Source organism: Mastacembelus armatus, chromosome 10 (genome assembly GCF_900324485.2).
Source record: "Mastacembelus armatus chromosome 10, fMasArm1.2, whole genome shotgun sequence".
Taxonomy (NCBI): domain Eukaryota; kingdom Metazoa; phylum Chordata; class Actinopteri; order Synbranchiformes; family Mastacembelidae; genus Mastacembelus; species Mastacembelus armatus.
Genome location: NC_046642.1, coordinates 16,309,781 through 16,330,246, shown reverse-complemented (window position 1 = coordinate 16,330,246; position 20,466 = coordinate 16,309,781). Strand labels below are relative to the sequence as shown.

Sequence of the window (20,466 nt, the reverse complement as noted above, 5' to 3'; positions counted from 1 at the left end):
CAATAAATGGCAGCACAAGCCTATAAAAGTGACTTGGAGTATAAATTTTTATTTCATTTCAGATGCAGGTATATGAAACATGTTAGATGATAAATATTTACAATAAAAGTTGCATAACACACAAAGGCAGGAAATGCAAACATTCAACAGAATTAATACGACAGAAGTACAGAGCACTAGCAGGGCTAATCTGAAAGAACACACGAAGGAGCAATGAATGATTGTCAACCAAAGGAGGAAAAACAGAAGGAATTCAGAGAAATTCCACACAAAACGTGCTTTAACCTTTAATCCCAAAATGAAACTCAGATAAAATGCTTATCTTTATTTGACATAAAACTCTGTAATGTTTCTTTTGTCCGTGTAAGCTATGCTGGTGCAGTGCTTGCTGAACAAATTAGCCTCACTGGAGCGTGAGGTGACATCACCATTTTCAAGAGGACACCAAGAACCTGCACTATAAGTATTGATCATCTACACATAATGTATTATACACCCAATGCCTTGGACCTTGTGATACACTTTCCTCAAGTGTATGCTCAATCACCAGTCGATTATGTACAAATTCCAGTAACACTCATACTATTAGCCTCCATAGTGAAATATGTGTAATCTTTGTTCCAGAGTCCTTATATAAATGTACAATTTTAATAGTAACTGCAAAGTGTGGTATGAACTGTTAAAATGAGCCCTGAGGAAATGTATGAACTGTAAGGTTTCTATTCTGTTTTAATCTCAAAGAAAAGTCAAACCTACATAGCAGAGGCATTTGCTAAGTATAATATAAACAACATCTACAACGATGAGAGGGCTCCCCCACCCACGACAAGTAAAGCTGAATCACAAGCCTACAGTCACTGCAAGTCAGACCATATGGCTACCATCACGCCACTTTACATTGCCAAATCACACGGTGTGCAAGCTTAGGATACACGACGCAGGGCAGAGTGAGGCAATGGCACAACCTTGATGTGAACTGCTGAGTCGTTAGGTCTATTACACAGTAGTGTTGATTATGCATGTTGCTGATCAGCTTAATTTACTATTTTACATGAGCCGATCTGGCATTGCAATAAAAAATAGAAACAAAGCACATTTCACAGTAGTATATATATTTTTGTTTCCTTTTTGTCAATGTTAAATACATACACAGAACAAGACAAATGGCTTCTATGATGAAGAAAATCTTGCTGGTGCAGTCAGTCAAAAAAAAAAAAAAAAAAAAAAAAGAGCTGTTCCATAATTAAGTTAACTGTTCTACTGATCAAACGGATACATCTGCCAAAACTGACTTTCACGCTACATGTGGCCTTTATCACATTACAGAGGAGCAATGAGTCACTACCAAGAGTTCAATGCAAGAAAGACCTTTAACAGGTTCTTTTGCCACCAACTAATAAATCTTCAACACAGTTTGTTACTCTGGTACTTCCACATGTATATTAACAGAAGTGTATTACCAGCCTGAAATCAGAAACAGCCTATCTATACCATTTACCCATACTCACCCAACCTAAATCATTCAAAACAAGAGAAAGAAAAAAGAAGCAGTCATCCAACTCAAACAGAAAAGAAATACTATGAAGTATTACACATTTTAAAAAGATAAGCCTATATCTCTGCAGGCATTTGCAAATGAGTTTCAATGAATGATCCTTTTTCAGAGGTGCTTCTCCATGAGGACATTCTCATTACTGACAGACTCCTCTACAGGTTAGAGATGGACCATCCCTGCTGGACTCTGTATACTATGCAAAGTTGGAGGATCAAAGGTGGGTTACAGGAGGGCCAAGGCTGTCCAAAGGAGCACTGGGATAAAACCTTAATGCTTACAATAACAGGCCAAGAGGCCAGGGACAGAGGAAAAGGGCCAGAGCAAATGGTCCTGGAAATGCAAAAAGCTCCAGGCAACTTCATTCTTACTCATGAGAGTGTGCGGTATCAAAAGTAGATCTGTTTGGCATGTGACGGATTCTGCTCCATGGGGCAGTACGGGCATTTCAATCTAAGGAAAAGACAGGAACACAGAAGAAACAAAACAACAGTATTGTCACAATGTGTGGTTTGATAGCAGGCCTAAATGATTGTTTTAGGTGATTAGCTATACATCTTATTCACAGCTGGTCATCTTTTAAATAAACAGTTTTAAGATTTATTTTTTAAATTTCCTTTGCCTTTCATTTATTTCATTATGATGTTGCAGTCTTGAAAATAATTCGCCTTGAATGAGTGTGTCAAACATTAATTGAACAAGTTTAGTTTTGTTTTATTTATTCTCTTGCTACTCACATAATGGCCTCCCTTGCACGTACCAATCAATAAGGCTGTAATGTCAACTTACTTCCCAGCATTAGTCAGTTTGTTGAGAGCATCTCTGGAGATGACATGGCCACAGATGAGCTTCATGGGAGGGTTGCTCTCTGAGGTCTGCTGCCGAAGAATTGGGCAGGCAAACACAGAGTGGTACCAGCACTTCTTTCCAAGGTCAATTTCAATCTACATGAACACAGAGGATGTGAATTAACGTATTGCTGAAAAACAATGGAAAACGTTAAAAAAAGCTTTTGGGAAAATGAAAAGGGACATACAGGCAGCTCATCTTTGTGTGTCCAGACTCCACTACACTGTCTCTGCTCTATCACTTGCTTGATGTTCATCAGCACTGGTAAGGCCATACAGCCTGATGCAAAGCTGGAGAGAACAAACATGGCATCAGTGACACATATTCACTAAGATTTAGAGCCTGACCGATATGAGTTTTTTGGGGACAATGCCGATACCGATATTATGAAGTAGAAAAAAATCTGATATCGATATATCGGCCGACATTATTTATGTGTAGATTATAGTACAGTACCAGTCAAAAGTTTGGATACACTTGCAAAGGCAATGGCATTTCAATTCATGTGTCCAAACCTTTGACCAGTACTGTATATAGAATACAGTATACATAAACAGAATATATATACATAAATGCATTTTAAATGCACATTAAAAAAATGTTAATATCGGAGGCATATTTGTCGATACCGATAAATCTGCGATAGGCTCATATCGGCCAATAAAACCAAATTGGCAAGCCGATATATCGGTTGGGCTCTACTAAGGTTAAAATTTATTAAGCACACAGAGAGACACCACGGTTATTATAATATATTGACATTATTTCTCCTTTACCTTGAAGAAAATAATATGTATATAAATAACTGTTTCAGCTTTAGCCTCAACTTTGAAAACAGCAAATGTAAATAATTGAAAGGAAATCTGACGTGAGGTCTAGCATGTTGTTCATGGTTTTCTAACCTAACACTTAGTGGAGACTCTACAGACAGTCCCAGGAGAGCACAGGCATCTCTGGTGAAGATGTTACAGATCTCGGCCCACTGATTTGTCTCCAGCAGACTGCGGTATGGAGAGTTCTCAATGCCATGACGCAGGTACACCAGACTGCCCATTAGGATCTGGATATCTGCAGGGGCAAAAAAAGAGCAACAAACATTACATGAGTAATGTGAGGTAAGCCTCATAGTATTTGGGTGTTTGCTTTTGGAATATTTTCATTAATACTTCAGAGCTATTATACAGAATGAAATGAGGCAATGATAAGAACAATCAATTAATAAACAATCACCACTACAAAAAAAAAAAAAAAAAAATTGTGTTTTAGTATAGGCCCCTTGAGTAAAGTTTAAAGTTTGACCAAAAATAGTTCAACAGAACATTTAAGTGTTAAAAAGGGAGAAAATCTAATTCTATACTCAAGCACCTGTGCACTAGTGTCAGGAACCTCAAAAATAATTATGCCACTGTACACTGCCTACCTCTCTGGTGCTGAGTGGCGAAGGGCTGGAAGTGCCTGGCATACTGCAGGGCTTCCATTTGGTTGCTGATCCCTCCACTGAGCAGACTGATGAAGTACAAGCGGTGCAATTTGAATTCTAAACTGCTGTTCAAGTCCAGAAGGCGCTGACGATTCGTCACGGCCCACCTGAAAACAGGTACAGCAACTAATATGTCAGCACTCTGGCGCCACAATAAAAATCATTACAGGTTCAAAGGTGACACCCCTGTACATGACTGATGTATCTCGTATCTGAACAGAAACCCATCAAGTCTAATGGGGCATGAGAGATGGGGTAACAGTTTGAGTAATCACCCAGATCTGAAAAGTTACTAGAACTGTTTTCGCAATAATGAAACAACTTTCTCTTGTATGGCATTTTAATGTTTTGTTTATTTGTTAAACAATTTTTTAACATTTATAAAACTAAACAGGTAAAATGTCTAACACTCAAGTGAAGTAGATTAAGTCACTTTATTTTCTTTATAAAAGTGATGGATGTATAGACACAGATAATGGTAATAAGGAAAAACACATACTCTAATGCGGGCCTGAGGTCCTGCATCCTCAGAGCTTCAAGAATCCTGTTCAACTCTAAGAAAGGCTGCTTCATACTCATGTCTATAACTACACCAGACTCCTAGAAAACAAACAAGAATGTTTTGAATGGTTAAGAAAAAAAAAATTATCTTGACAAATCACACTACATTTAAAGTACCATAATGCTGCTTCAGGTAATTCCGCACCAAAAACATTTGTCTGAAGGTTTCAAAGTTATCTACCTGACAAAGATCCTCTGCTACACTGAGCATCCCTTGTCTGTACAGGTGCTCCACAATGGTCTCACTCAGGTATTTCTGTCTCTCTGGTGTGTCCCAGACTGTCTCTGCCACCACAGCACTGATTTCTGCATCGAAATTCTGCAGAGTAGCATATCACTGTTGATGTACATGTGCCCCAAATGGAAACTGTTAAAGAAAGTTACTGCCTTTCCTTACCCTGTCGATGGCTTTGCCCACTTTGGACACACTGCCGTGTATGTCCTTGTGCCGGGAGGCTAGCATCTGCACTGTTTCTTTAATGTTCTTACAACACTGTGCCATAGTCTGAGAAAGGACTGATAAATCTGTATCTTGTACTCCTGCAACACAGAAAACCTTTTCACTGTGCATGTCTAATAAGAACTGTTATAACCAAACACTGCTGAAGCACACCAAATAAAGTATCACTTAAAGTGGGACAAAGATATAACAGTAATATTAAATTTATTAACAGGATTTATTCATTTTCTGTGTATGAGCTTTTCTTACCAAAAGCAACTAGCTGTCCTCGTATCTCACAGACACTGCGCAGGAGTTCGTCTAGCCTTTCCTCAGACTGGTGGCCGTACATTACAAAGCGATGGAGCACTTTCTCCAGCTCGCGCTCCACGCATGCACACTGTTCCATGGTTCAGGCGGCTGGAACACTCACACACAAAGCAACAACAACAATACCTAGATTTAAAAGGGGAAAAAAAACGAGAAACAATCAGATATATACTCCATTTCTGAGACCAATATAGACACTTATAACTAAGTCTACCAAAAATACAACAGCACAGGTCATGTTAAGTTTGTTTTTGTTTTGGACAAGTAATAAGTATGTGTTTTTTAAATTAACCATATTTTCAATTAAATCATTTACTCTATATATATATACATATAAAAGATTTCCTGCAGTCATGTTGAAAATGTAGAGCTGTCAGTGCTTTGTAGTGGCTAGTAACTGCTCCCAAACAGCACACACACGTGCTCGTGGTGACATATGAGCTCTGCATTTGTAGTTTGAAGCAGTGGATTCAGCAACACAGTATCTGAGCACATTCTGTTATTTCACAAGCCAGCTCTCTGCAGTATCTGAAAAAAACGAAATCATAACCGCGGTCCTGTCACTCAGCTGTCCCCTGAACAAGACAGCCTGTATCTCCTCAGACACTGGTTTTTTTTTAATCAAGGTGAGAAAAGAAAAACACACCCACAACGACAAAACTTTGGCCTGGTGTGACACTGCTAACAACTAGCCGGGCCTTAACAACATGACAAGGAGGCGCACGGTCTACTGTGCGGCCTAGTGTTTACTATATACCTTATTAAAGCATAATTTAATCACCTGGCGGCGAAGGACAATATTTATCAGGGATTTAGTATGAGCAGCTGCTCTACATTCAGATAGTATTACTGTCCTACTCGAAATTCTGACACTCATTAGAAGGTTTGGCTGTAACTCAGCGCGTTCAGGCTGAAAACAGAAAATGTCCACCTGACTAACGTTACCGTGACAGAGCTAACGCTAAGCAGCATAAACCAAGCTAACGGTATATTTCTATTTTAATACTCCAGTGTCACGTTTCGCGTTGTTATTATTCATTAGAAATAATGAACGAGGAATGCGATAAACTGCAAACCGCGTATTTTGATTACATGCAACAAATTAGAAAGTTAAACTGTCGCACAGCTAACATAAACAAACGGTATCACAGTCTCCAACTAGCCACAAACGCTAGCGGCTAGTTAGCTAGCTAGATACTGTTAGCCAAGGCCAAAATAAGCTCAGGAGAGAATGACAACCCGCTTGTCCTCGTTATTTTGTATTAATCCAACATTAAAAATGTCTATTGCCGCTAAGCGTAATTTGAAGGTATGTTAAAGAAACGCCGCTCACCTACCCTGCTAATTAGTTAGCAAACATTAGCGTTAGCCACTTTCCTGTTATGGCAATACTTCACCAGCGATCATAATGCGGATCTTCCTGTGGCGCATTCTCTGTTAACATTTCACAATAAAAGTCGCTATCTGTTCCTCATCAGTGGCTGAAAATTATTCCTTTACCACTTGGGTTTTACTTGAACCACTTTTCTCTTCGGCACATTAGAGTTTTTAATTTGTCATCAGTCCTTGGCACAGGACACTGATGCATTAAATGCTGTAACTAAAGGTAGAGTTATACTCACTCTTGTTTTATATGCTCTAATATATAATAAAATAGATTCAAATTGAACTATAACAAATAACATATAACAGCTTCATCTGTAGCAACTGCAATGTGTCACATTTTGAAATGATCTTGTAAAATATTAATTAACTGCCATGGAGTAACAAATAGAATATTTCCTAATAAAAAATAACTATAGAGCAGAAAAAAAGTTTTAAAAAAACAGTTGGTACAACAAAAAATATTAAAACCTAGCTAATATTAGAAATCTAGCTAGTATTGAGCCTGGCAATACAGAATTAGTCACCTCCTAAAAAAGCAAGTAGGTCAGTTAAAAAATAGATTTGAAATGTGGTTTTATGGTTATATTCTTACTGCTTGTCAAACTTAACCCATGAGACTGGATCCTTGTTTATCCTCATATCACATACAGTACTGTACAGAAGTTATAGGCACTTTAGATGTTTTAGATTATTATCACACAGCACTATCCGGTGTCACATTGATCCCAGGTTCATTGTGCAGCCTGTTGTGCGGGACAACAAGTCCATAAAGAACCCACTAGAGTTCATGAAGATCTATTTTCAGAGGCAAGAAGAACCAGGAGTCCTGTAGCAGATGGTCTGGCTCCCAAAGAGCCCAGATCTGGACAGTGTGGAGTCAGTCTGGGATCATATCAAAAGACAGAAACACTGGAACAGCCTGAATCTGCAGAAGAACTGCAGCAGCTTCTCCAAGGTGCTGCAAAGTACCAGGAGAAACTCTGTGTAGGTCAAACAAGAGAGAACTGCTGATGGTTTAAGGGCAAAAGGGAGAGCTGCAATTACTGATTATATTCAGGTTTGGTTCCAGTCACCGGATTTGGTATAACATTAATTTAGAAATGAAAACACAATTTATGTAATTTATATTAAAAGCATCCCCAGTGTATTTTTAGTGTCTAAACCTTTTGCACAGTACTGTAAATAAGAAGACCAACTGTGAATTTTACCAAGTGCTGTTTTTGTTATCTTCATACATTAGAAAGTGCTGTGCCAAACAATATGTGTACACACTCTTTGCCACTTTAGTCCCTCATTTTGGGGGTTAATATGTGTTTCCATTTATAGATGCCCACACAGAGTATTGTTTCTGTTCAGCTTATTAGTGTGTTTTCTAAGGTTGAGAGTGGGTGAGGTCTTTGGACGTGAGCTGGTGTGACTAATATATCAGTGATGTAGACTACAGCTCCTCATTGCTGAGGTGCTCACCATTCTTTCCTTCTGAGTCCTCTTGCAGTCTGCTGTCATGCCATAACTGCAGAGGTTCACATTTATCAGTACTTCTGTACACTTTAGTTTACACTATGTGCAGCACACACTCATGCCTTCACTGTTCTGAACATCCATGTTTTGCACTTTTACACCAATTCACTTTTTCTTCCCCCACTTCCACCCTCATTTGAGATGGTATCTTCCAACTTCTGATTGACTGAACATGCTTGATCCAGGTAATCAGCAGTGGATAGGACAGGGATAGTTGGAAAATAAGCAGGGCAGTGGCCTTTGAGGGAATTTGTGTTTGACACCGCTGCCTTACAGCCTCCAGTGAAACACTTACAGCATATCACAGAAAGGGTATCTGGAGTTTATAAACTCTATAAACACTAATAAGTTTATACAGAATTAATGGTCTTAGCTAGAGATATACAGCTGTCATACTACAGATATGATTCACCCCAGTCACACCCAAATGCAACTTCAGTTAGGGCTGCATGACTGACTGAGAATGAATGGCATTAGATTAGGGACAGAGGGCTTATCCAAACCTACTATGCCCAGACAGCCCAAATGTGGCTCAGGGAGTCCTGCTATTATAGCAACAGTCATATGTACAGTAACTGACACGACCTATTTTGTTTTGACAGTCTTGATTATATGGTTGTTATTAAATATGAATTGAAGACTGAAAAAAATCTTAGAGAGAGAGAGTAGAGAGAGTAGAGACGCTCTATATCCAGACATTAAAAGTTGACTTAAAACATGTCAGGGCACTTTATTGATGTTATGCAAGTGTTGCTAACATGCAGAGCACGAGTTCTGCATGTTAACTGTCAAAGTTGAATTGCCTGTTTTTAAACCATATACAAACACACAGACACGAGTACCTAAACACACACATTCATACAAGTATACATTAACCACACCCCCACTATTAAGTATATTATATGCACTGATGAAGTGGACAGTGTGCACACTGTACTACCTAGCATGCCCAGGCAAACAGTTAAAACTATGGCTATCTGGTCCTGATAGTATGGGTCTATATATAGAGGAGCCCTGTGACTGAGCTGGCTGTAAGTGTCAGATTCCTGGCACACTCATCCATCCTGGCTGGATCAGCACCTGCTGCTAACTATAAACCCACCCACCCCCAGCACCACACCCCATCCCAGCTCACACTGGAAAGCCAATGCCCAACCAAACCTCAGCCTGGAGAAGAAAAAAGATTCAGGTTAGACTGAGTAAGTACTTTCCCTGAGGCCAGCACCGAAGGGAGGGGCAGAAATAGAGATGGGAGCATTGGAGGATGTAATATGTCTAAGAGAGAAGCTCACCTTTGCTTTTTTTTTTAATTCAAGTCTGATACATTGCAGTGCCTTTGACATTTTGAAGTTCTCTAGCTAGTGTGGCCCTGCCTGACTGAGCGGTACAGGGCTGTTCAGCCCAGAAATGTGCTGTGGATTTTGTGAGACAGTTCATTGGATGAAGTGCAGATATTGCAGCAAAGAGGAACTCAGTGCCCTTGGGAAAGGTTCATCATTGGCCAAAGGTACAGTACCAACCATTCTGTCTTTCTCTACTTGCATGGAGAACAGGATCTCTTTCTCTAGTCAGTCCTACACATGACACTGTGAAAAGCTTAATTAAGTCATTTATAAGTCAGAGCTAATCTAGGTGTTTTCTTTTTCTGTATACAGTATATGAGATAAATGACATATTCAGCTTCTTAAAAATTTAAAATAAGTTTCTAAGTAAAGTATTATGTGCACATGTAGGCATACACACAGAATTTCTGATATGTAGCAATTTCTCTCAGCTGTTTTTTTTTCTTTTGGATATTCGGTTGTGTTCATTCTAAGCTCCTTGTGGCTACTTTTAAGGCATACATTTATCCTATGAACCCCTTTTGGAGATTTACTATATTATTGCATAGGTTTCTGCTGGTAGGCCGCATATAGTGCATCCATTAGCCTCTACTTTTTCAATTTATACAGATTTGTCTGTGAGGAAAAGTGATTTAAAGTTTCCTGTTGGTATAATTGATTGAACTGCACAATCTCCAGGTGACCATGTTTTATTTCAAGTCCAGGAACACAGCCCAGAGCAGACTAGAGAAGCAAACTGGACTGGCCAGAGTGAGAATTTGGAGTTTGTGGACTAGCAATGGACAGCTGGACTCTCCAGGGGGACAGCTACTCCTTCCTGCGCAGTGCACCCCGCAGCTTTTCCCTGTGTCATCGCGACGGTACACCCAACCACGTTGAAATCTTTGACATCATCAACGTCCCTGCTCAGCGCAGCGCCATCTCTGAGACCACTTGCCTGTGTGACATTTTTGGAGACGACTGTGAATCTCCCTCTGTGTCAAGCAGCCCTGCTGCAGGGGCCTGTGTGCCTCTCCAGAGGGAGTTGGATGGGGCAACGGCTGCATCACCCCTTGCAGATGATTTGAACGACTCCTCAGGCTCGTACCACACTGCACAGGGCTCTAGTGAAGGAGAGGAGGGCTTTGAAGATTCAAGAGAAAGGCTGTACAGCCCCCTGTTGCAGAGCGAGACTTCAGAGAGGAGGCAATCAGAGATTCAGGAAGTGAGCTCAGGGCATCCAGATATTTCTGAGAACAGTGGCCCAAATTTAGAAACAAATAGCAAATCACCAGTACCTCAGCTTAATAAAGCTAGCCCAACATCTGAGGTCCTCAGTACTGGTGAGAGGACACCCTCTCCTGGACATAACAGCTCATATACTCTCAGTTCACAGGGAAGAGAATCATCCTTGTCTTCTTCCTCATTTGAAAAGAGACATTCACCATCATCACCTAATCTGAGAGTTTATTCAGAAGCTGAACAAAGTAGAATCACTCCTACTTTCAAAGACGGATATAACAGCCCCTCACATCAATCTTCAGATCAATCTCCAATTCCCTCCTCTGAGCCTAGGAACTGTATCAGCTCATCTTATTCTGGATCAGTGATCTCAGAATCTTCTCCTAGGTTCATGGTAGCACAAGTCTCACCTGAACCAAGGAGCAACTACTTTTATCAACATAGCAGTCCCTCACCTGAACCCAGATCTAAAGATTTTTCTCTAGCTGTTACGGAACCAGCCACTGAAGTCAGAGCCATCTTATCATCTCCTGTACCTTCATCTAGTAGTGCAGAGATATCATCCCAGTCAAGAGAAACTTCAGTCTCCCCTGACCTGAAGAATAGGCCCTACTCCCCTGATAGTCCAATATCATCTCCTTTTCCTGAAGAAAGAGAAAGGGTCTCTCTGCCTGATCTATTCAGCAGAGGCTCCACACCTGATATAGAGGATTCCTCCTGCACCCCTGAGCTGATTTCTGATCCTTCCACCGCAGGAAGAGACATAATTGCTTCTGAGAACCAAAACACAAGGTTATCACCAGAACCTGTCAGTATTGTTGATATACCTGTCCCACGATACACACCCCCCTCACCTGTTGCATCTCCTGAGCTTGTGGAAAGTAGTGTCTCACCCACATTAAGACAAAAAGCTCCTTCCTCTGGACAGCCCAGTGCTACTTCTTCAGTTAAGACAGAGTCAAGAACTCCCTCTCCTGACCCCTCATCTAAAATAAGAAACATTTCAACACCTTCTGAAATCAGGACACAGGTCTCTTCACCTGTTGTAAGTTATAGTTTATCTCCATCACCTGAAGTTAGGAGCAACTGTTCTTCCACAGAGCAAAGACATACTGCGCCCTCACCTGAAATCAGGATTACAGCATCATCACCTGAGGTGAGAAGGAAAGAAAAATCTTCTGAAGTGGAGAAAACATCATCTTCTCCTCTTCTAGAGTCTCACTGTGACTCTACCTCATCAAGAAGCCTTACTTCATCCCCTCGTATCACAGGGATTTCATACACTGTTGTTGAGCCTGAGGACAGGAACAGTCCCCCATTCCCTGAGCTCTCTCGTCTCTCCACTCTTGGGCCTGATAGGACACTTGTGTCCCCTGTGGCAAAGAGCCCTACCACAAGTAGACACAGTACGCAGAGCAGTACAGCAGAGTCCACTGGTACACCACGAGACTCACCTCATATATTAGGCTTTTCAAGCTGTGTTTTACAGTCTGAAATAACGCAGTTGAATCATCCAAGGTACCAAACACCTTCACCTCAGCCAAAGCATCACACACCCTCACCTGAGCCAAGACATCCAACCCCTTCATCTGACAAACAACCAAGTCCCTCACCTCAAAACAGAATTAGAGATCTGTCACCTGTTGCTCAATCTACTGAGCAGAGGTGTTATCAGCATTCGCCAGCAGCACTCTCCACCGAATCCAACCCTTTTATAAGACATACACCTGAAGTTGAGAGGGATTTCTCTCCAGTTGATATTACAGAAATACAGTACCCCACACATTTGGCAAAGGACAACGTGTCACCCTTATCCCAATTACACAACAAAGATAAATCAGTTGTAGCTGAAATCAAAAGCGGTTTGCCAGTGGAGGCTGTTCAATTACCTGTATCCATTTCGCCTTTGTTAGCTGAGGTAAAGGTAGACAGTTCACCAAAGCAACAGAACACAGAGAGAGAGGCTAACGTTCAGCATTATTCGAATTCACCTTCCCTCTCAGAGGAAGAACAAGACATTGGTCCTGCCTTTTCTCAGAAAGAGGATACCTACGCTAATTCTCCAGTTGAAATCAGCTCTGCTTCCCCTAGCATTCTAGTCTCCAAGGACAAAAATCCACACATTTCACCTGTCAACAGGCCAACATTTGGCTCACCTGTGCAGAGACTGGAAAATCCAGAGCCTCAATTCACTACCTATTCCCTAACGTCTGATAGCAGAGACTTGTTAAAATCAGTGTGTATACCTGAACAGTTGAGAAAAGAGCTCTTAAGCAAAGAAAGACTTGAAAACACAGAGAGGTTCACAGACATGGCCCACCATGTAAACAGAAGACGGACTCCCTCTCCACCACTCACCAGGTTTACACCTGTCCACATCATAGCCCCTGACAAACCATACAGACACTGGCAGAACAGAACACATAGCCCCTCCCAGCTGTTATCATCTTCACCAAGTGGTAATTTAAAGAAAGCAGTGACAAACAGGGAAAGCCCCAATGTTGCCCCTGTTGACAGCAATAGCCAGGCCCACTGGGTCAGACTGGGAAAGCAATTGGAGATGGAGAGGGAAATGCAGCTGGAGGAGGAGAGAGAGGCAGGTAGAGACAGGCAAAGGGATAGGAAAATGGAGAGAGGCTGTAAGAGGGAGGAGCAGGTTCCTGAAAAGGGGGAGGAGTGGCAGGGGGACAGCAGTTACAGAGGGCAACAGGTTGAGCTGTCATTCAATGCCAGGAATAGAAAAGGGCCTGTGAGTTGCAATGCAGCTCTCACAAACAGAGAGACCAGTCAGGGACTGCCAGCCGTGCATTCTTATTCAGAGAGCTTGCTTGCCACCAGACAGCTACACCAACAACAGAGGCTTCTGCGACTTGCTTCCCAAAAAGACACCAGAGGTGGTGGTACTAGCAGACGGCTTCAACCTCCTGCACCTCAGAACAAGAACAGTTCTTCTAGGCGTGTGACTACAAGCAGGCCCTGCCAGAGTTCCAGCTCCAGCATGGGAAGTGAGCTTGATGAGGCAGACAATGAGGTGAAATGGTTCACAGATTTGGCTTTCAGCAGCCTGTCTAGTCCTGAGGTAGATTACCTTGACATGTACAACTCCAGTCATCGTTCATCTACCAACATTTCTCAACCATCTACCCAGGAGAGCCCAGCTGGAGTCAATGCTGCCTGGCTGGCCTATGCTGACTTCAAGGGTTCTGCTCCAAAGCTGGACAATGATGAAGGCACTTTCCAGCACCCATCTGCATACTACTCAGATGGCCTAGACCCATTGAGGCGCTATGAGATGGGAAGCTTTGAGTGCATAGATGTGGCTGTGGAAAAAGAGGACATCAGGAAGGTGAGAAGAGGAGTGCCAAAGAGACAGATCCAGCTGAAGAGAAAGAATCATGCTGAAGGGCAGGTAGATGGGAGCAATGAAAATAAGAGTCCTGAGGTACCAGTGGAAAACCTCTCCCCAGTGAGTCTCTCTAGTGAGACATTCGTGAAACAATGCAGTACACCAGAAGCAATGCAGGAATGCTACCCCTCTGAGCACAGCCCTGAATCTATTGAGCAAAGTGAAAGAAAATCCAAACTCCAGAAATCAGCTTCCCTGGATGAAACATGCAGTAAAACCAAGATGGCTTCTTGTCTCATCAAGAGTGTGTTGTCCAAGAAGATGCAGAGTGGTGATAAACAATCCGTTGAGCAGGCAGGAGAAGAAATGAGTTCATCCTTTGAAGAAAATAGCCCAATGCCAGAGAATGCAGTGGCACCACAAAAGGAATCCCCAAAATTTGATGCTCATGATCTGAGTTCTGGTCTTCAGTCAGATTACAGTCTTTCATCTGAAGGTCTTTCTGTGAGAGAAGAACCAAGCACAAAGCACAAAAGCTTGGGACTAAGATCTAGTAACAGGCCAAGTTCATCTAGCAGTGGCAGAAGCGTTAACTTTTTACAGACTGAGAGTGAAGAGGCTGATTCTCAAAACAAAAATTCAACTTCATTAATATCTGAAATTAGGTCAGAAATGAAAGTACCATTTGATAATAAAAGGTCCAGAATTGGAGTACAACAACCAGATGACAGTAAAACATGGGCCGAAAGGGGGGGTGGTGACTCAGCAAATGCCACTGCTGGGATCACAGGAACTCCTTCTCCCACTAGAACCAAGGCACAGATGACAAACAGAGACCAGGAATGTTTAAACAAAGAGAACACTAAACAACCGCAACAAGGTGAAATTACAATCAAAGCCCTGGAGAAAAAGAAAACCTCTCTAAATGTCTGCCTCACACCTGAGACCTCGTCCCCAGATATGTCTGTTGGAGAAAAACAGGAAAGTGCAGAGCTCAGTGTAGATGAGAAAGCAGAAGAAGAAAAAGGAAATGGCAATGCCAAAGTTAAGGCCCCATTTCCCAAAGTTAGAGATGTGAGGCGGCTTGTAAAAAATACATATAATCTATCCTTTAAGGCAACTAGTTCTTTACTGTCTTCAGATGGGAATGAAGAAAGGATGGAAAATGTTAATGAGGAAAGAAGCACAGAAATTAAAGAGGAAAGACATGATGACATCATAGGAGTGGAGGAGAGAGACATAAGGCAGGATATGAGGAGGGAGGAAGAGGAGTTCAGGGTCGAGAGGAAAGAGAAACAAAACGAGGAGGTAAAAAGCTTATCTCTTCCAAGCAAAGGAAAGCCACTGTCTTGTACACAGCCAATGCAAATAGAATACAAGGCTATTTGCTGGAAAGAAGACAAAAACAAAATATCATGCAACAAGAAAGACTCAGATGACAAACCCCAGGCTTCTCTGAAGCTCTCCACTGAGTTAAAGATGGAACCACAAAAATCCTCAAATGCAAAGAATCACACAACAGGAGACACAGCAGTTGCCCAGCCATGTCAACATGATCTAAATATGGCAGAAACAACACAAGAGACTATGACAGAAATGCATAAAGTGCCAGAAAATGAGATGAGACCTGTGATGGTCAGAACAGAAAGAAAACCTCAGATGCTTGGAAGCCTCCCCAGACTGCCCAGTAAGGAACGAGAGGTGTCCACAGCTGTAGTGTTGATAAGAGATGGATTCAATAAGACCAAGTCACCTGCCCACGAGGAGATTACCACCCCAACCCAAGCCCCGGCTGCTTCATTTTCACCTGGGCCCATCACTCCTGGGAGTACTCCTGCCAGTAGTGGTCACTCAGTTTCTATGTTACTAAAGGAGAAAGGCTACCAAGCTGATATTGGAGCAGTGGTGGGTGATGGTCAGAATGCAGCTGGAGGGAGAGGGGTCCCCCATAAGCATGTGAACTGCCTGGAGATTCCCCTTCAGGTTCCCATGCCTTCAACGGGAGGTCAGTCTCAGATCGAGTCTCATAGAGAGAGGACATTGTCCTCCTCATCCAACACATCTGGCCGGTCAGTAGTGTCTGACAACACAGACACCTTTACAAAGACCAGTGAAATTGAAGGAATCAGCATGACGCCCACAGTAAAAGACACAGCAAAGCAAATAAGTGTTTCTCCTTTAAGAAATATACAAGAGCACACACCACCTCTCAACAAACAGAAGGAAATAGGAGATTTTGAATCCGTGAAAAGACTAGATCCAACTTTCCCCCCAAGGTCCCCTGCAATAAGAAGATTCAGACCACAGCCCATTGAGGTGAAGTCACTCTCTAAAGAAACACAGAAACAAGAAATGCCCACAAACTCTACTGGAAATAACAAGCCTCAAAGTATTGCAGTTAAATCCATAGCTAAAAATTCTGAAAAACCTGCTGTGCCTCCTAAACCAAACTGCAAATTCAGACCTGCAGACTTAGGAACATTGCACAATGAAGCACAGAGACCATCAACAGCAACATCGGCTATAAAGCCACAAGGTGAGGAGAGGCCTCAAACCATTATAGTGTCCTCACCAACAATCTATAGGAAGATCTCCAATGACACCACATCAACATCAAACTATACAAGAAAACTAGCTGTGTCTGCAGTATCCAGCCTCAAGCCTCCACCTAGCAGAACAACAGCTACCACAACGTCCAGTATCTCAAACCAGTCGATGGCACCATCAGAGGCAGATGCATCTAATGACAGAGGACAACAGCAACAGCCAGCTGCCTCACTTCAAAGCATTAGTGGAACACAACAGGCTGCAACATCAGCCACTGGGACGGGTGCAACTTCAACATCAGGTTCAGTTTCTGAGCCGAAGGCAAACGAAGTCCCTGGACCAGTATCAGCTACAGTCAACCAGCCAAGCCAGCCTGCTGTTATGGATCCAAACAATCAACCCAGCACCCCTTGTGGTCAAGCTGTGCCAGTAACTGCACACAATATAATACAGCCCACTGCTGTTTCCACAGCACATGTTCCAAGACTTACACATCAGTCATGCTGCAGATCACTTTCCAGTGAGTGCTCCCAAAGGACAAATGACCTGCATTCTTGTGTGGAAGATGACCCTCCAAGCTATGATGAAAGAGAGAGCTTCAGTCCTCTCGTTCTTCCAGATCTGCCGCCCAGGCGGTCCAACCGCTATCAGCCCTCATCCCACCCTCCTCCCTGCTCTTGCACAGCTGGCTGCCATTCTCACCCTGGTCTCACACCTCCTCACAGTCACCGCAGCCCCCATAACCTCACCTCCCCTGCCCCTTCACATTCTCCAGGCCAGGGACTCTCTCTCCCAGTGGTTCAGGCCCCTCTGCGTCCCCACCAGTGCAGACCTGACCCTCAGCTGATGAACTACCAACCTGGCTCTCCCAAATCAACCCCTCTTGTTCCAGGCCAGCCACCAGCCCTGTACCAGCCTCTCCACCAGCCTCTTCCCTGCCCTCCCCACCCCTCATTCATGCACCCCTGTCCTGCTGAACGCCCATTACAGCCACTCCAGCATATTGACCCTCGACGACCTCCTGTCCACAAATCGCCACAGCAGCAGCCACCAGGCATGGCTGGAGCTCCTTACAATGGTCCTGGTCACACCCACTCGCCTGGCCTTCCTCCTATAGATCCTCAGTATTTGTGTGGACCTCAAACACTGGGGCCTTCTTATGGCTCTGAGTATGGTGGTGACAGCTCCAGTTTGTACTCAGAGAGTAGCTATGGACAGACTCCTCGCAGAGTGCTATTGGATCCTGAGACAGGCAAATATTTTTACATAGAGGTGCCTGTACAGCCACTGAGAAAAATGTTATTTGACCCAGAGACTGGCCAATATGTGGAAGTGCTCATCCCACAGCAAGCAATGTCACATTCAGGTCTGTATCCTCCTTCAGCAGCCCCTTACCCACCTCTTCACAATCCCAACATGTATGCCCCTGCTCCACAGTACATGCCCTATGCAGCTCCTCCACCAGCAGCCCACCCCCAGGCGCACCCCCAGCCACCACGATATCCTGAGGCCTCTGGTGCAGCAGCTATGCACCCAAGTGGACCTGGGGTCAGCTATAGGAATCCCTCTGCACAGGGATCCAAGCCAGAGCCCCAGAACCATCCACCACTGGACCAGAGCTACTTGGAGAGTATGTATTATGTCCCTACGGGGATGAATGCGAGCCCCAATCCTACCCCACCAGACTATTACCACAAGCATCCCCCCAACCTACCCCCAGCAGGGGGGAAAAGATCCTGAAATAGAGGACAGAGGCCGCCTTCCTGGAGCCTGTTGGGTTTTAAATACTCTGTGTATAAAGGGGTGTCTAGTGTTGGTCTGTAATGTTATTTGAGTTTTCACATTGCAGGGACAGCAGTTCTTTGGTTGCTTTTATTTGCTACTGCTCGTTCTGTGCTAAGCTGTTTGAAAAAAGGCAGATATATGACTGTTGAGTTCATAGTGTTGAAAACACAAGTAAGCATTTTTAATAAAATGTGCTTAGGATTATTACCTAATTTCAAAGTTATTACTGAAATATCATGTAATTGTTGAGAATAGGAACATCAAGTTGTATTTTCACCAGTAATGCACAGACACTATAAAGAAATAGGTTTACAGATTTTCTGATGTGTATAGATTAATAACACATATGCCTAAAAAAAACTTGAATAAATACTTGTTTTAAAAGAACCTCATATTTATTTTATTACTGAATTTCTTTAATATTGGATGAGTGAGATTGTCACATGATGTCTGCAATAGCAATGCCAATAAAATGATACAAATGCATTTTTCTTGTTTCATGCCTTTATTTTTTATTAGTTTCTATACTTCACTATCTCAGTATTTATGTACTGGCCATTTCATATATTAAATACTGGAACTTTATGGTCATATAACGTTTGAGCTAATATAGTCTTGTAAGACCTTCAAATGAAATGTGAAATCTGTAAGTCCAGAAAAACAGTGCAGAAAATATTGTAATGCATCATCAAATATTATAAAATCTGTGTTTTTTATAAGCAAATGTTAAACCAAGCAGGGAGTGATCAGACTAAAATGGACATGGCTTAAGTTTATATTTTAAAGTATATAAGAAGGGTTCATTTAAAATGGCTTAAGTATTGTAAAGTATATAAGAAGGGTTAATTTTTTATAGATATTTTAACTCTAATCTATCAAATGTTGGCCAGTTGCTGCTTTGAAACCAGCTTTGCAAAGAAGTGCTTTATTTAGCTGCATTCCTCAACTGTTTCTGTCTCTGCCTTTAGAGGGCACTGTCAAATGTGAAATAGCTATGAACTCTAATTTATGATACTATTTCATTGCCCTGAACCCCATCCAACCAGGGCCTCTCTGTGTATGTTCTCCTTGTGTCTGTGTGCGTTTTCTCTGGGTACTCCAGTTTCCTCCCACAATCCAAAGACAGGCAGGTTAGATTAAATGGAGATTTGACATTGTCTTTCGGTGTGAATGTGAATGTTTGCCGTCTCTACGTGTCAGCCCTGTGATAGACTGGCAACCTTTCCAGTGTGTGCCAACTGGAATTGGCTCCATGACTGCATAGAATAAATAGATAATAGGTGGATCACCACCGTGGGTGTATACTACAGTAACCACTAGAGGGTGCCACAGACCACTACAGCAGCTTAAGACGTCTCATTAAAAGTATGTCTTTGCTAACTTTTTTGTGAGAAGACCCAACTAAAGTAAAACCCGATTTAATGATTTCCTGATCCACACCTGGCCCTGTCCACAGAAACCAAAGCATTTGTCAGTCCAGAGGGACAAAATTGGTCTCCCATTTCTTTGATGTAAATGGCAGTAAAATTAATGAGAGGTCTGATTGGTAGCAGGAGTTCTAGTGCATTTGTGTGTGTTTGTGTGTCTGTGTGTTTATGTATGTATGAGTGTGCCTGACTGAATACAAGTGACAAGAGGTAAAATGTGTGTTTTTTTTCTGTATGAGTCATTTTCAATAAACAAAACCTTACATACAGTTGATGATGGCTACTGAGCAACATGCTGGGATGGCCCACTGATTTGAAAGACTCTTGAGTAATCTTTACAATGTATGTTACCAAAGTGGACAGTAAACCCTTGCCAAATCATAAAAGTGAGTAGAAAGGTGTCCTCCAAGTTTTTACAAGTTTTTGTGGAATCATTGCTCAGCAACAGCATGTCACAAAACAAAAACACTTGTGATTGCACACAGGTTCATAAATCAACTTAAATTTAAAATGACCCCATGTTTATCAGCAGTTCTCAGACAATAAACTTCCAGACAAGCCACCTTTCTGCAACTTCCTTTTCTGAAATAATCAATGGAATGCAGTACTCACTGTTTCAAGTAAATTGCTATGATCCTGTATTGTCATAACCTGGATAATGATTAGAGACACGCCTTGG

The 20,466-nt window shown here is 42.3% G+C and overlaps 2 protein-coding genes across 6 annotated transcripts; one reads left to right on the top strand and one right to left on the bottom strand.

The window, feature by feature from the left end:
• Positions 1–29: 29 nt before the first annotated feature.
• Positions 30–6,691, bottom strand: rmnd5b (required for meiotic nuclear division 5 homolog B). Of its 3 annotated transcripts, none has more exons than XM_026330792.1 (10): positions 6,549–6,691; positions 5,152–5,337; positions 4,840–4,982; positions 4,624–4,761; positions 4,381–4,481; positions 3,822–3,988; positions 3,304–3,469; positions 2,589–2,691; positions 2,342–2,496; positions 30–2,005 (listed from the first exon to the last, which is right to left on the bottom strand). In XM_026330792.1, exons 2-10 carry the CDS (start codon positions 5,288–5,290, stop codon positions 1,942–1,944), a joined length of 1,176 nt encoding a protein of 391 aa, XP_026186577.1. In that variant the 5' UTR covers positions 5,291–5,337; positions 6,549–6,691; the 3' UTR covers positions 30–1,941. The 3 variants fall into 3 exon arrangements, with proteins under 3 accessions (XP_026186577.1, XP_026186578.1, XP_026186579.1); XM_026330793.1 differs by having other exon boundaries at positions 6,545–6,650; XM_026330794.2 differs by having other exon boundaries at positions 6,589–6,610.
• A 2,552-nt stretch (positions 6,692–9,243) lies between these two features.
• LOC113144303 (serine/arginine repetitive matrix protein 2) lies at positions 9,244–18,846 on the top strand. Of its 3 annotated transcripts, none has more exons than XM_026330242.2 (2): positions 9,244–9,625; positions 10,166–18,846. In XM_026330242.2, the coding sequence occupies exon 2, from the start codon at positions 10,240–10,242 to the stop codon at positions 18,313–18,315; it is 8,076 nt and encodes a 2,691-aa protein (XP_026186027.1). In that variant the 5' UTR covers positions 9,244–9,625; positions 10,166–10,239; the 3' UTR covers positions 18,316–18,846. The 3 variants fall into 3 exon arrangements, with proteins under 3 accessions (XP_026186027.1, XP_026186025.1, XP_026186026.1); XM_026330240.2 differs by having other exon boundaries at positions 10,161–18,846; XM_026330241.2 differs by having other exon boundaries at positions 10,140–18,846.
• Positions 18,847–20,466: the final 1,620 nt, after the last annotated feature.

What these genes read in the sequence shown, in the direction of transcription:
- rmnd5b (XM_026330792.1), bottom strand. Translation starts at nt 5,290, where the DNA reads ATGGAACAGTGTGCATGCGTGGAGCGCGAGCTGGAGAAAGTGCTCCAT. An exon ending in TGGGCAAAGCCATCGACAGG is followed by an intron (nt 4,762 to 4,839) that starts GTAAGGAAAGGC and finishes GCTACTCTGCAG; the next exon opens with AATTTCGATGCAGAAATCAG. An exon ending in CACACAAAGATGAGCTGCCT is followed by an intron (nt 2,497 to 2,588) that starts GTATGTCCCTTT and finishes GTGTTCATGTAG; the next exon opens with ATTGAAATTGACCTTGGAAA.
- LOC113144303 (XM_026330242.2), top strand. Translation starts at nt 10,240, where the DNA reads ATGGACAGCTGGACTCTCCAGGGGGACAGCTACTCCTTCCTGCGCAGT.